The sequence below is a fragment of the Artemia franciscana genome, chromosome 3 (assembly GCF_032884065.1).
Source record: "Artemia franciscana chromosome 3, ASM3288406v1, whole genome shotgun sequence".
Taxonomy (NCBI): Eukaryota; Metazoa; Arthropoda; class Branchiopoda; order Anostraca; family Artemiidae; genus Artemia; species Artemia franciscana.
In genome coordinates, this window is record NC_088865.1 from 50738238 (window position 1) to 50754507 (window position 16270).

General features: G+C 33.3%; 1 protein-coding gene across 1 annotated transcript in view; it reads left to right on the top strand.

Moving 5' to 3' along the window:
• Window positions 1-16270, top strand: part of LOC136025378 (sarcalumenin-like) — a gene marked incomplete in the record, with an annotated part of 93857 nt that overhangs the window by 67900 nt on the left and 9687 nt on the right. The window contains 5 exon segments of the mRNA XM_065701358.1: window positions 1630-1746; window positions 7148-7320; window positions 8733-8924; window positions 12743-12891; window positions 14409-14523. Coding sequence (XP_065557430.1) covers window positions 1630-1746; window positions 7148-7320; window positions 8733-8924; window positions 12743-12891; window positions 14409-14523 — 746 coding nt within the window.

Below are 16270 nucleotides of genomic sequence, written 5' to 3' on the forward strand. Positions count from 1 at the left end.
AATAAGTGTTTTTATATTCAGTTTTAATTCTCACAATTTGATGTAAGTTCTTTTATATATATATAGTATTGTATTGTGCTGAAGACGGCCCTTGGACATAGGGCCGAAATATCTACATAAATAATTTCCATTGTCTTGAAAAAACTTTCCCTATTGTTTCTACGTTGTATTTGTCTCTTTCTATTTCAAAGAAATATTTTAAAGTACCCAGTCGTGACAATTCTTAGATGTGTAGGAGGGTGCAAAAATGTATTTATAGAAATCTTGGGAGTAGAAATTCTGTTCTTTTTTAAATGAAAATATCCAAGAAAAAAAGTATTTTTCAAAATCCAGGGGAAAAATTTTGGGAAGGATGGGGTGAGCTTATGGGGTGAGCCCCCCCCCCACCTCCAATTGAATGCCACACAAATCTCCCTTCAAATTCACATATAGCAGTGTGCATTATTAGAAAGACCACAATTTACCGTTAAAAATATGTTATCTACATGGAGTAATAGCGATAGGTTTTTTTTTTAATTTCTTTCCCAGCTATGCTGCGAGCATAGAAATAGGCCAAAAATACCTAGAAGTAATAAATCTCTTGCAGAGACACAGTCTTTCAAATTTTATTGCTACTTTACAGATGTGAGTCTGGTAAGGTATTCTCGAAGACCGTACTGCCTTTTCATGATAGCCGCTGTATATGTGACCAAAATATTCAGATATTGTTTGTTTGTTTCACTGTCAAATAAAAAGATTTTTGCCTATTAAACTATTATTCGTGAGTCTGGAAAGCTTGCGGTTGAGCAAATTTCCACCAAATATCTGAATTTCAGGTGCGGAAAATGCCTGAGACGGTTAGGCGAAAAACACAAAGTGAGGCGGAAATGCCTGGTCCTCCTGAAACTTCAAGTAAGTAGGTTAAACCGAAGCCAAATTGAAAATATGCCCTTTTTTGTAAATCCAGTTGAGCCTCTTAACAAAAAAGATAATCGGAAAATTGATGACTGAAAAACACTTTATGTAACCTGAAAAAGTATATTTAAAGACAGAAAAGGTTAAGAACTCAGAGATAGAGATAAGTGTAGAGATAAGTAGCCTACTAACAAAGATATGAGTATCAATAGGTATTATGAGTTACTTAATTTATTTTCAGATAACGCATACAGTCATTTAAAGGTGAGTAGCAAATGGAAAAAAGTAAGAGAAAAATATTTAATCAATAAAAAAAGTGTATGAGACCATGGTAACATCGACAATGGACAATAGAGAATATATATGCGCATGAGCCATACCTAAATATTCCCTATGTCGTATTTCTCCAACGGGATAAGTTTAAAAAAAGGAAATGAAAGCAAGAAAGAGTATAAAGGTAGCGTAGCAATTAGAAAAAAAAAGTAGAGAAAATTACAAAAGAAAAAGATATTGAATAAGACGATAATGAAGGAATAACATAATCCATAGCTGAGAGCTTCCCCTGCCATATCTCAAACTATTGAACTATGTTGAAAAGGCAAAAAATATTCACAAAATATTTCTTTTGTAAGACGTGAAAAATAAAAGACGAAATCTGCAAACTTAAAAATAATTCATCTGAATTTATTTAAATAATCACTGCTAAAATTATAACAACTTATTTTATTTTTCCAGATAATGAGATATTTTCAAAGCCCCTTGTCCTTTTTCTTGGACCCTGGAGTGGTGGTAAATCTTCAATCATCAATTATTTACTTGGAATTGAGTTCACGGAAAATGCTTTGAAATCAGGTAATTTTGGAGTTTTTTTTCTTGGAAAATGTAATTGATTTCTGCATCTCCCCTTTTTTCCTCAGAAACTCCAAGTTGATTCAAATTTTCACAGGCCGTAAGCTAATTTTCACAATAGCCTATTCTTTCAACACAGAAAGAAAAACACTTTTGTAATGTTGGAGCTAAAAAAAACGGTCTGGACCATCAAATGAGACTAGACCAATACGAGCAGCTATGGCGAAGGGCATTAAAAAGTCGCCTGAAATAATGAAATTCAAAATGAAGTAGAAGGAAAAATTTGACTAGAAGACATGCTACAAAGAGGATGATAAAGAATCAAAACTGAAAGTGAAGAGCAAAACACTTGTGGTTAGAAGGCAAGTGACAGCTAGAAGCGAGAATCGGAAAAAGTCAAAATTGAAAATAAAGAAGAAAGAAATATTAAGTTTGAAGAACCATGTCTTCGCAATATTTGCTTCCAATCGGCTGTGAAAAAATATTCCTGTACAAAGTGGCAAAGATACCATAAACTAAGCAAATTTTAACGACAGTTCATTAGATGTATTCACTGTGGAGCCCTCCATTTTCCAAGGAAACAGTACCAAATAAAAGCAATTCACTTAGAGACAGCTCCTTGTATGGTCAAGTTGCGTTGCCACCTTTACAGTTTCCAAATGAATTGGGTTGTCTTTTTTTTTTGGACGTTAATTGTTCTCTAAAGAGTTGAATCCGAAACGAATCCGAAACTTGAACTCACGTTTTGCTCTAGGTTCATTCAACGTAAGCGGTGATCGAACCTTCAAAAGTCGTAATGTCTTAAGCTTTAAATTAGCTGGGCAAATTTATCACAAAATTAATTTGAAGGCACATCCATGACAAACCACTGAAGGTGATTTCACACCATCTTCTTATGACAAATGTATTCTTTAGACCCCGATGAAGCTGTTGGAGAATGCCCCATTCATCCGCTTAAATTTAAGGATCCCCCTTAACCTAATGGATCTCTTTGAACAATTATCACGAGGTACGAACAACTTTGCCAAAGGCGACATGAAAATGCAAGTAGTGAAGATTTATACTAATCAACGTTTGGCTTCACTAAAACAACAGCCTCCAAACGTGCAGCTCATATTCACTGTGTCAGATTGTGTTGATTATAGACGGTTCGATTTCCAGTGGTAATTTAATTGAGGAAATAATTCTAGAATGACTGAAATCAAAATTTCAGTTTCATGAAGGATGGCGTTATTTTAGCTTCGTTTAACAAAGAAGTTAGTAAAGAAAGATACGAAAAGTGTCAATCACGTCCTAGGAGAATACAAATCTCATAAAAGTTATGGTTTTGTAAAGGACAAAGAGGAAGGAGGAATTCAAATCAATACAGATCTCTTCAATTTGATTTTTATTTGATTTGCCACCCCATAACGTAAAACTAAAGAAAATACAATAGTTATACTTTTAAGCTACGATCCATATTTCAGAAGCGAGGTGGAATGGAGCCCGCCTTATTATTACTTAATTATATAAAAACATAATTAAGGTGAATATAATTACTGGCGGAAAATCCGGAAACACATTTAATGTTTCTCGAGTCACGCTTGACTCCAGTAAAGGTGAACTTGGGTGTACTATTCAACGACACTAATTTTCACTTTGACCTGCACTTGCTACGACAATATAACAGTCCCAAGGCCAAACTTTCAAATTTGTTGGCGTAGATCTCCATAGTCCAGTTTTTAATCATGTTATGATGTACATGGCAGTTTCTCTTGTTAAAGTAAAACTATCTTAAAAGCTCTACTACCACCTGAAAATGTTTTTGGGAAAAGGGATTGACAGCTGCCAACAAAACATCTTACTGATGGAATATATGTTCCTTTTTTAAAACTATCTAAACGAGCGATAATTGAGTGTATATGTGTATATATATATATATATTTTTTATCAAAATCATTTAAATAGTTTTTTTCTTAGAACTGGCATATTCCCATTCCTGACCACAAGAACGATCTAAACAGGTGACAACTTCAAGGAAGAATTTGTGTCAAACCTTTGGTGACGTAATGACATCAAGAAGAAGTTTACATTGTCTGAGGTTAGAAGACAAGCGACAATGAGAGTCAATATATAAAGGCCTGTCGCTTAGCAGATGACAAGTTGCTCTGAACAGCTAAAGAAAAGGCTTGGAACAGGAGACAGCAACAAATCACATCTCGTGCAAAATTACACAAGATGACAAATGGCTCTGAACAGCTAAGGAAAATGTAATGGAAAAAGAAAAAGCAACACATCGCATTGAATTGCAAACCAAAATGTGACTTAAAACTAAGGAATAACACGACAATTATGCTATTTAAATATTTCAGAAAATGACAGATTACAATTGAATAAGGAACGTTTTATTTTAGTGTTTGTAAAGGATAAGCAGGAAGGAAGAATTGAATGCACAACATAATTTCTTAATTCGACTGAAATTTATGATTTGCCCTATGACTTGAAGCTAGAAAATAAAACAATGATAACACCAAAGCATGTTTTTGATATTTCGAGGACAGAGGCATTAGAACATTCCGAAAATGGAGCTAATGATGCACAAAAATGAAGCGTAGATGAGATTTGTAGCTAGTAGACATGTGACAACTAGCATTGCAATGAATGCATCGAAACGTAAATAAAATCTGCGGTTAGAAGATAAATAACAGTGAGAATCAAAATGATTCCCAAATAAAAACAAATCATATCATGCAGATGATAGTTTTATGTATTAACAGGAAGGAGGAATTGAATTTACATCAAAATTTTTTTACTCAATTGAAATTGCTTATTTGCCACCTCATGACTTAGTACTAAAGAATTATGATATATATATATATATATATATATATATATATATATATATATATATATATATATATATATATATATATATATATATATATATATATATATATATATATATATATATATATATATATATATATATATATATATATATCATGAAAAGAGAAATCACCAATGCAACAGCACAAATACACACAAAAAAAAGAGAGAGACAGAAGGAGAAAAGGAAGACTGTTTTCCTAAATTAGTGATTAATATAGACAAGCACTTGAATGAGGTCTTAACCCTACTCATCTATACAATCACATAGGTCAAACAGCATAGCCACACACAATCAACCATAAAGAATAATCCATGGACAGGCAGTCATGTCGTCAATAAGTATAAGTCGTCATTTACCAAACAATAAAAAAAATAATATAGACAAATAATTCAGAGGCAACACCCAACATAAGGGCTCATCAGGAGAATACACTGGCCTATATAGGGTTACGACGAGTTTTAAACTATATTACTACGAGTTTTAAATGAAAATACTGTAGAAAAAAAAAATCGGCGGTTAGCAGGAAAGTGATAGGGATGATAAAATCCTCTAGAATGGGTGATTCTTTGATCCATTAACAGGAAGCAGAGATTAAATGTGTGTCAGAATTTCTTAGATTATGCTAGTAAATGAATAGAGAATCATATATATATATATATATATATATATATATATATATATATATATATATATATATATATATATATATATATATATATATGTGTGTGTGTATCAATAATTACCAATAATATTTTTGCAATAGATTAATTCTCCTGCTTCTAGCTTCACTTGGATACAGAAATTTTTTTAGCTCGTCGATCCATAGAAAGGCATGGCGTCTCTTGAAACCAAGATTTCACTAGCGAAGTTTACTTTCTCAAATTAAAAGCCTCCTACTCTCTTAGCACTGCTGTTTTTTATGAAGTGTCTCTTCTCTTTGATCTAAATTTGAAATAAGCTGAACTTTACAAAAAAGAAAGTTATGAACTCTGAGGAAATAAAATAACATCTTTGTCCCAAAACCTAAGCTTTGAAATTCCTATTCACATTTTTTACACTGATATCGAAATACTATAGGAATTGTTTTTGACTTAACAAAAAATGTCAGAATCATTTGAGCTTTTCGCAGCTATTATACGATGATTTTTTAAGTGATATATCTGAAAAATCAAAGTCTTATTCAAAAGCTTGTGGAAACTCGTTATACGATAATAATACGTTGTGAAAAAAAATGGGACTATATTTTTGTATTTAAAATAAACACTTGCAATTTTTTCTTTAAGTCTAAAACATCCAGATTTGAACGAAAGTGGACTTTTAAATTGGTTTTACAAAAATTGCATATGATATAAAAAAAATTCTGGCAGCATATTCAAATTCTGTAATAAAAGTTCGTTTGTTTCCCGTGTCATTATCTGAAAAAGCATTGTTATACCGCGTTCCTTAATGTGATTTTTGACATCCTTCTAATGGCTGATGTTCTGTATTTTTGTTCTTTTTATTTGTGGTGTGTAATAAATTATCGTTGATAAATTGACGGTGATATTGCTCAATTTCAGTATTTGAAATATGAAAACTTAAACAGTGTACAGTGATGGCAACGGTCAAATATGGCTTTGAATCATGGGCGCTCCGAAGAATGGATGAAGACTTGCTAGATGTTTTCCAGAGAAATTGCCTACTGTGCTGGGTACTCGGCTGAAAGACCGTAATTCAAACAATAGGCTCTATGAAAAATGCGGTTCAATCCCGCTTTTTAGGACGATATGAAAGAAAAGTTGAGATGGCTAGGGCATGTTCTGCGGATGAAGAATGACAGATTGCCGAAGATTGTCCTTTTCGGCCAACAATCTAGGGCTAAACGGAAAGCAGGTCGTCCTCGTCTGGGGTGGGAGTATGTCATAAAGAAAGATTTAAAGGAAATGGGAACTTCCCGGGATGATGTAAAGAGTGAGGCTTTGAATAGCTTGGGATGGAGGAGGGGTGTGCGTGCGTAGCTGTTTTGGGTTCAGGCGGCTCGCTCCTGTGGTGAGCTGTTAGTAGTGGTAGTAGTGGTAGTAGTAGTAGTAGTAGTAGTAAAGTATAGAAACAGGTAATGAGGAACGAATTCTAAATCTGCCTTGTAAAACTCAAAATAAAGAGAGCCTTGACTGTACATTCGAGGTTTTTTTGTATTGGCAAACTGCTTTCCCGATTTTAGATGCTTTTGGTTGCCAAAATTAGCACTTCCCCCATTTTAGAGGTAGCACCAGCCTGGGTGCCTAGGATTCGACTTTAGTGAAAACCAGATTTGTTGGAGGTAACGTTTTGTAACGTTTTTATTATGTATGTTTGATAATATTTTAGAGGAAGTTTACAAAATAATCTACTTTTTAAGCTTTGATCTCTACCAGCTTCTTATCTAATAGCTCAGTCAGTTCTCTTTTAAGGAGCTTGGAAGTAAGAGAAGAAATCTCTTATTTAAACGTACTATATAATGTTATATAATTTATCATATATTTATGTAATTTTATCTCTTATGTAAAAAAAATTTAGGGGCTGAGCCTTCGGCCAACTATTTTCAAGTTATGGTACATGGTGATGAAGAAGAACAAATTGATGGAACACAACTGGCAGCTGATTTCACTTTTGCTGGTCTACAAAAATTTGGCCAGGCATTCATCGACAGACTTAGAGGGAAAAGGCTGCCCAATAAGCTACTACAGAAGGCAAGTTACTATTATGTTCACTATACAAAGTGAATCTAATAAATCTTCTTGTCAGCGACTCGAGCTGTTTTATTTATTATCTGACTGAAACAATAAAATTATTTTTTACCGTTTTGCCTCTCTTGCTTTAAAATATTTAGAGTCTGGTTCTGTCGAAAAATTGTCACTTTGCTATTGACTAAACAATGCATGAAAAACTGATATAAGTAAATTATGAATAAGTTTTTTTACTTTGCATAACATTAGTTTCAATACAACCCTAAAAAGATCAGCCTTAACAACAGCTCAAAGTAAAAAAAAAAAACAAAAAAAAAGAAAATATTAGTCGATTGACTCATATGATTGACAACATTTGATAATGTTCAACCCCAAAGACAATCCAGTTTCAAATTTAATTCTATATGAAATTGAGTCATATAGTCAATATGATATTTTCTTCTCTGATAAACGTTGTCGAAATTCAGCACATTAGATAACCTGAAAACTGACCGCAGCACCTTAGGACAATGTTAAAGGCTAATGACAGCCAATTTCCGAATTCCGTCTTGTCAGTCAAATTAATTTATCTTGTCAATATCAATTATTTTAGGAAAACATTGTTGAGATTCAGCACCTTCTGTAACATTAACATTGATTACAGCACCTTAGAACGATGTTAAATCTGAATGAACCAGTTTCTAAATTCAGTTTAGTCAGTCAAATAGATTAGTATTCTCAATGTAATTTCTTTTGGAAAATATTGTTGAGATTCAACACCTTCTGTAACATTAACATTGATTGCAGCACCTTAGCACGATGTTAAATCTGAATGAACCAGTTTCTAAATTCAGTTTAGTCAGTCAAATAGATTAGTATTCTCAATGTAATTCTTTTGGCAAACATTGTCAAAGTTAAGCACCTTGGAAAACCTTAAAACTGAATGTAGCTCTTTAAAAGAATGTTAAAGACTAATGACAGTCCGGTGCTCACATTTAGTCTAGTTAGTCAAATTCAGTAACATAGTCAATATTATTTTTGATGAACGCTCAGTGAAAAACATGTGATGGGTGACAGAATACATATATAATTTGTGCAATATATTGTCACATCACGGGTGGGAGTGGGGGTAAAGTACTGGGACAGCGTGAAGTTAGAATACAATTCTTACTTCATAATACGCAGAATAATTATAGCTGACACATTTTGTTTGCAGACATACTTTACTTTACCCCCCCCCCCCCTAATGTGTAATTATATAGCTCAGATTTTGTTCCTAAAGTATTATATTTTTATTATTTTTGGTATATTCTATTAAGATTATCCTAACTTTACTTCTCGACAGTGTGTCATTATGAACACAAGCACATTTAATTTAGTCAATTTAGATTCAATTTAGTCAGTCAGATTGATTAACTTTGTCACATTTTTCTTAGGCAAATATTGTCGAGATTCCAGGGATTCTTGAAATGCGCCGAGAAGTCGACCGTCCATACCCATTCAATGACGTTGTCCAGTGGTTTGTTGACAGAGCTGATCTTATTTTTGTTGTGTACGACCCAACAAAACTTGATATGGGACTTGAACACGAAGCTTTGTTTGATCAATTAAAAGGCAGACAAAACCAGGTATTGGGTTTTTCTGATTTTCCGCACGGATAGCTTTTTTCAGTAAAAGGAGGCTCTGAAAGGGGCCAATCTTACTTGAGTAGTCGGATTTAATGTCCACCCAATTGAGAAAATTCATATGAGCCAATATTCGGGTCCCTACTGTGTGAAAATCAGGATGAAAATTTGTCTCTCCACCCACACAAAATAGAATTGAAACACTTCGTGTAGCTAGAGTTATTTATTGTTTAAATTCTAACATCAACTTACACCAAACAGATCGAAAAAATATGCTACCATATGAGGGTAAATTCTTAAAATAATAACTAAAACATCACTACTTTTAGAACACTATAATTATCAAACAGGTCTTTATTCTTTTTATTCTCAAATGCATTCTCCCCCAGATATGTGTGTTAAAATTGCGGTATTTGACAATAGGAAAAATTGCTTTTACAATAAATAAACGCTCATTGCTTATGCATTTGTAGGAATGTACAATTTGTACTACGTCTTTGGGATTTATCGAAGATGCCTACTGAAAATAAAATCCCTACATTTTTCAGAGTAGGGAAATTTTCTAGGGAGACTTCAGAGAAATTTGCTTTTGATCAGACAGACCAACATCCTTTGTCAGACTTCAGCAGAAAAATTATTGCTTTTCTTGAAAAATCTGGCTTTTATTTTCCAGCCCTCGCAGGGATGGCAATTCACGAAAATATAAGTTGGTGGGGGATTTTTTTTTTTTTCAATTTTTACAAATGAAGTAATGAAAAGATTATATTTTAAATTCTGGGGGAGGGTTAATTGAATTTTTCGATTTACTGCAATAAAAATAGTTTTTTTTCAAAATATAGAAGGGTGACTGCGTCCCCCTAATTGCCATCCCTAATCTCCTTAACATTGGTAATCCGCATGCAGTCTGTGTTTTCTTGTTTTGTCTCTTTTTTAATAGTTGGCTCTTTGTGGAATATCCTATTCTCAGACCTATTTCAGTCACTATATTTTCTTTCTACTTGAAATGTAGGTGTGAAAAACGCCTATATTCGAATTTTATTTTAAAAAGCTCTGAGTGCATTCGAAAATAATTTGGGCTCACGAATTCTATCAATAAATTCATGTTTCAAATAATAATTTGTACTTTGAGATCAGTACTCCGTCGAGAAAACTTAAAACAGTGCAAAGAAAAAGTAAGTGAGAAAGAGAGAGACAGAGATACATAGAGTAGGATAGAGTGAAAAGAGAGATACAGAGAGTTTATGATATAATATTTTTCTTCAATTTACTTTTTGTTTTGTTTGGTTATATTGTGGTTTTACCATGCCTAAGTAGCTTCCATTGCCTGTCTTCTCCTCAAAGTTATTTCATCCTTCGTTTCCTTTTCTTTATTTTACTTACTAGTTTGAATTTTTTTCGTCTTTTGGTGATCTGTGTTTCGTCTTTGGTGACCTATGCTTCGAGCTTACATCTTGGTTGGCTCTATTTATATATTTCATCTGTTTGTTTGTGTAAATATTTTACTCTATCCCTAATATATAATGCTATAAACAATACCTGAAAAAGAAAATGAAAATAAATTTGTATCATAAGGCATAATTTACATGAATTACAATGCTAGAGTGGTGAGTTTATATAGTGATTAAATAAAAAAAACTAATTTTTTTAGCTGAAAGTAAGGAGTGACATTAAAACTTAAAACGAACAGAAATTACTCCGTATATGAAATGGGTTGTCCCCTCCTCAACGCCTCGCTCTTTGCGCTAAAGTTTTTAATTGTTTTAAAAAGTAGAATTGTGGCAAAGAGTCAAACCTTAGCGTAAAGAGCGAGGGATTGCGGAGGGGACAACCCATTTCATATACGGAGTAATTTCTGTTCGTCTTAAGTTTTAATATCGCTCCTTACTTTCAGCTAAAAAAAATAGTTTTTTTTTATTTAATTTCTGAACGTTTTTGAATTAATGCATGTTTGGTTTTGGCTCTCCGCACATAAATTATTAAAATGCAATTTGTATATTAATTCTTTTTTTTGGCTAAATGGCTTTCTCTTAGTTTTGATAAGACGATTTTGAGAAATAAGGGGTGGAGAAGGAGGTCTAGTTGCCCTCCAATTTTTCGGTTAGTTAAAAAGGCAACTAGAACTTTTAATTTTTAACGAACGTTTTTATTAGTAAAAAATATACGTAACTTAAGAATTAACTTACGTAACAAACTTTCATTATCTTATATTTTTATTATGTATACGAGGGGGTTTGTACCCTCGTTAATACCTCGCTCTTTTCACTAAATCGTAAGTTTTGTCCCAATTCTTTAAGAATGACTCCTGAATCAGAAAGGCCGTAGAATAAATAGTTGAAATTACTAAAAATACGTTAGCATAAAGAGCGAGGTATGTATCTCCTCCTAAATACCTCGCTCTTTATGCTAAAGTATTTTTAGAACCCCTCATATGCGTAATAATCTCTGTTCATTTTAAGTTTCAATGCTACTCCTTCCTTTCATTTGAAAAAAACGTTTTCATGTTTATTTTTCATTGTTTTCTTATAGTAATGCTAAAAAATCCTGCGCCCTTTTCATTGAATTTTTCTTCCCCCATGACAGATTCCTCCAAGGAAAGATCCTCCAACATAGCCCCCTCCCCTCAGCCCCACCCCCAAACAAAATCAAATCCCCCTGAAAATGTCTGTACACTTCCCAATAACCATTACTATATGCAAACAATGGTCAAAGTTTGTAACTTGCAGCCCCTCCCCCAGGAATTTTGGGGGAGTAAGTCATCCCCAAAGACATAGTCATTATGGTTTTTGACTATGCTGAACAAAATGGCTATCTCAAAATTTTGATCCGTTGACTTTGGGAAAAAATGAGCGTGGGAGGGGGCCTAGATGCCCTCCAGTTTTTTTGGTCACTTAAAAAGGGAACAAGAACTTTTCATTTCCATTAGAATGAGCCCTCTTGCGACATTCTAGGACCACTTGGTCGATACGATGACCCCTGGGGAAAAAAAAACAAAAAAAAACAAACAAACAAACAAATAAACACGCACCCGTGATTTGTCTTCTGGCAAAAAATACAAAATTCCACATTTTTGTAGATAGGAGCTTGAAACGTCTACAGTAGGGTTCTCTGATACGCTGAATCTGATGGTGTAATTTTCGTTAAGATTCTACGAGTTAAGATTCGTTAAGATTCGTTAAGATTCCCTACTTTTAGGGGGTGTTTCCCCCTATTTTCTTAAATAATGCAAATTTTCTCAGGCTCGTAACTTTTGATGGGTAAGATTAAACTTGATGAAACTTATATATTTAAAATCAGCATTAAAATGCGATTCTTTTGATGTAGCTATTGATATCAAAATTCCATTTTTTAGAGTTTTGGTTACTATTGAGCCAGGTCGCTCCTTACTACAGTTCGTTACCACGAACTGTTTGAAAACTTAGTCCCAAGAAGAAATTGCATGTTATTTTTCAGATGTTGTGACGTTTGAACTTGTTTCTGTCAATTTTATGACAAGGAATATTGAGCAGCTGACAAGGAATAGACAAAATTATTATAGACTGAAAAATATTTTTGGTGAAGGTTGGATTCATGTCTGAGAGCCAATGCCTGAGAGAAAAAAACAGAAACTTTGAGAAGTTATCTGGTTTAACAGGCAATTGCATCCTGGTGAACAAAGAATTAGGTTATCACAAAGAGCTAATCTCAATTATCTAATAAAAAAGGCGTTGGTTTCGTCCATCAACTTTTTTCACTTTTATTTTCTTTTTACTTTTATTGTATATTTATTTTATTTTTTTGCTTTAATATTTTCTTCATATTGAGCAATAAAACTTTGCTTTCAGGTTCGCGTACTATTGAACAAAGCTGACACAGTGTCACAAGAAGAACTTCTGCTAATACAGAACAATTTAATGTGGCAGTTAAGTCCTCTTTTGGCCTCTCCCTTGCCACCCGTTGTTTATGCCGGTTCATTCTGGTCCAAACCTTACAAGTAAGATATCAGTACCACTAAATGTGGAATATATTGACCTTCCATAGCATTTGAACTTTACTACACTTAAGCGAAACTATCAAACAATAATAAAAACCTATGGAGGCTGTTTAGGTTAGTCAAAATATGCTTCAGTTGCCTTAGTATTGTAAAAGTTACTATCAAAAGTTGTATTTCATCAAAAAAAGAACAACTTTTCTGAGAGAGTAGCAACAATACTACTTACTTGAGTCGCGCGTTATAGTTAGTAATGTCTGATGCAAAAGAACTTCCAAAGCTCTCTAGAAAGCTGAAGTGACTTTTAAATTTTCAGTTACAACAAAGGTTTTCTTAAAACCGAATTTGCTCACCTATCAAAAGTTCTAACTTCTGATATATAATATCAGGGCTGCCAACCAGTGAAAAACTAATCACTAGACTTTAGTGATCTTCTCGTTGATTTAGTGATTTTCTTCAAGAACATAGTTGTTTATTTACTGGATTAGTGATTTTTTTTTTGTTTAGATAAGATAAAAAAAAATCACTAGAAATAGTGATAAATCACTAGGGGTGGCAACCTTGGATAATATTCATTCTGAGCACAGATCTGCGGAAAACCACTATATACTGTGTTGTAAGGTGAAACACCTGCGCACCTCACCGCGTACTCGCGGGTTCGTCTTCAGAATCTACGCGCTCAAAAAATCCAACCCAAAATATTGAAAGGTAAGTGGACTGCAGAAAAAGGGAACCTGGAGCTGATAAAAGGCCATCTACAGGTATCGAATTCCATTTTATAGTTTATTACGAAGGTAATCCTGGCCTTAAAAAGTGCCACTTGACCCAAAAGGCCAACAAAAAAATCTTAAGAAATACAAAATTTTCAAGTAGTGATGTGATTCAATCAATAGAGACCACAGTACTTTTTTAGAAAGAGACCAAAAAGAGGTCTTTTTTTAAAAAGAAAACTCATTTTTTAAAATATAGTTTTTTGAATATAGTTTTAAATAACAAAGGACATAAGCCTGTGGAGGAATTACTAGCAGTTCTTAAATAAAATTTTTAAGCCCTTGTTAAATCTTATGTAATAATTCTAGCAAAAACATCTAATTTTGGCTGTCATTGAATTTTATTCATAGTTTAATTTTGGTTTTTCATTGATTTGGTTTTTCACATTGACTCTCCACATTTGGTTTTAGATTTTTCATTGTTTTTATTTTGGGGTATTTTCCTTAAATTCTTTTTTGTTCGCGCTTAACAACAGAAGTGGTTGTACTTTTGAAATATTCGCTTTATTTTTTCAACATTTTCGTTTAGCCTTAAAAAAAATTGTTCTTTTCTTCTTTATGTTATAACAGTGCAATGTGGCTTAAGAAATTATCCTGCTAAATTTTTTACGTAAATTGACTCAATGGTTCCATTGTTTGGAAACATGTTGTGGAATTTTCATCTCATTGGGTTTTCCTCAACGCATTTGCCTCTGTGAAAATATTATTTTTTTGTTTTAATTTTCCATCCTTGTATACGTTTATTTTTAGCATTGAATCTCCTCGGCGTCTATTGGCGGCCCATGAAGAAAATATGCTGAATGACATCCGCGAAGCAGTTGACAATATTGTTGAAAATACAATAGCTGAGGCAAGACGTCACGCCGTGAGTACTTTATCGTATTCGCAAAAGCAAAAGTACAACGTTGTACCCAGTGGCGTCAACTGAAAGGGGGTGGTTGTCCCCCTAGGTTTCTCAGAATATCTTTTCGGGGAGTATTTGTATTGAAAAACGCCTTTTTACTTTCATTGAAAAAAAAATGAAAACGACAAATTTGCCCGCACCTTAGGTTTTGATAAATACATTTTGCATCCCCCCCCCTCTGAAATCTCATAAATTTACGCCACTGGTTGTACTTTAGCTGAAAAACTACCGAAAGCTTAAGGTAATAAATCTGAATTATGAAAAAGAATAACTCGTGTTTATTGAAAGCCCAAATTCTATGAGACTCGTCTCTATCAAATTCATAGTTTTAAGATTTTCGTAGAAGATACTGAGTAGTCAATATGATTAGATAATCAATAAGTGATCTGTTGGGTGATAAGTATTTATCTGACCTGTTTGTGTCAAAGAAAATAATCTATTTCTCTCTTTTTAAGTTCCAACCTAAGATTTATTTACATTCTTAAATCCAAGGGCATAGGTAGAAATGTTTCCAAGGATGAAGGAAAGGAGAATACTGGAATACTTTTCTATAGAAATTTTTCCTTTTTTTATGGGTTAAGGTTCATTCTTCTATTTTTTTTTTTTTTTTTTTTTTTTTTTTTTTTTTTTATCTGGTGGTTTTACGTTTTCTCGAATCATACAGAATTTTTGACTTTCTGTTTGTCTTTAAAAAATGGAGGCTGAAGTCGTCACTTTGAGAGCATAAAAAAACCTCCAATCGAGAATATAAGAATATTCCCGTGTTTCTTGGAAATTGGCCAAAGTACTATGTTAGAACAGGAAGCAATGAAAGTGGTAGTTCAATAGCGTGGATGTTTCTCGTACTTTAACGTCAGCGTTGCCAACGCGGCACAGTTGTACCTTTTTGGTGCAGTTTGGAGATCCTGGTACAAATACGGTACATTTATAAATTTTTTGTGCAATACAAACTTTTCTGTACAGTTTGAATGTATTTGCTCCTTTCTTAGTTTAATATTTGATCAAGTTTTAGTTTATCGAAAACTTTCTCTTGCTACGGCAGGTTCTAATCGGCTGCTCAGATGGGACAAATTATCTTTTCACGGCACAACTTTAATCATAAAACTGGATAGTTTACTTCAAATCGATGACAACGCTGTTTAACACAGCAACACGCTTTTAGTAGTAGAAGTATCTATAAAATAAAATTTTAATATGTAAATAAGTTTCTGTAGCTGAGCACGATTTTGACGTGAAAACCCCTTTTCCTAAAGAGAACGGTACCGCTTGGGTCCAAAGACTACTAGTTTTCCTTTTCCCAGCTTGGTCTTTGGACCATTACTTTAAGTTGAATCTTACCCATAAATTCCACCTAAACTATATCTTAACACCTTCAATCAAAGATGCAATACGGATATCTGACCTTATACGTGGGGTAGACTTCAAAACTAGCAGAATTTTTTTTTCTTATATATGACAGGTGCTAAATTATGCTTAAAAAATATTATTTTAAACACTTTATAAGATCGTTTTAACGCCTACTCTAAAAAAAATTTTGGCACCATCCTGGCTCGAATAGCACACCCTCAATTCTGATTTTGATTGACGCCCTCTATTTAGGGACTGAATTTATCCTCTTTTTTTTTTAATTTGACGCTTTAGCTCTTATAAACCAATTTTAAAATAATATAGCTTCAAAAAGGCAAATTTCCTTAATTAATGAAGCCTT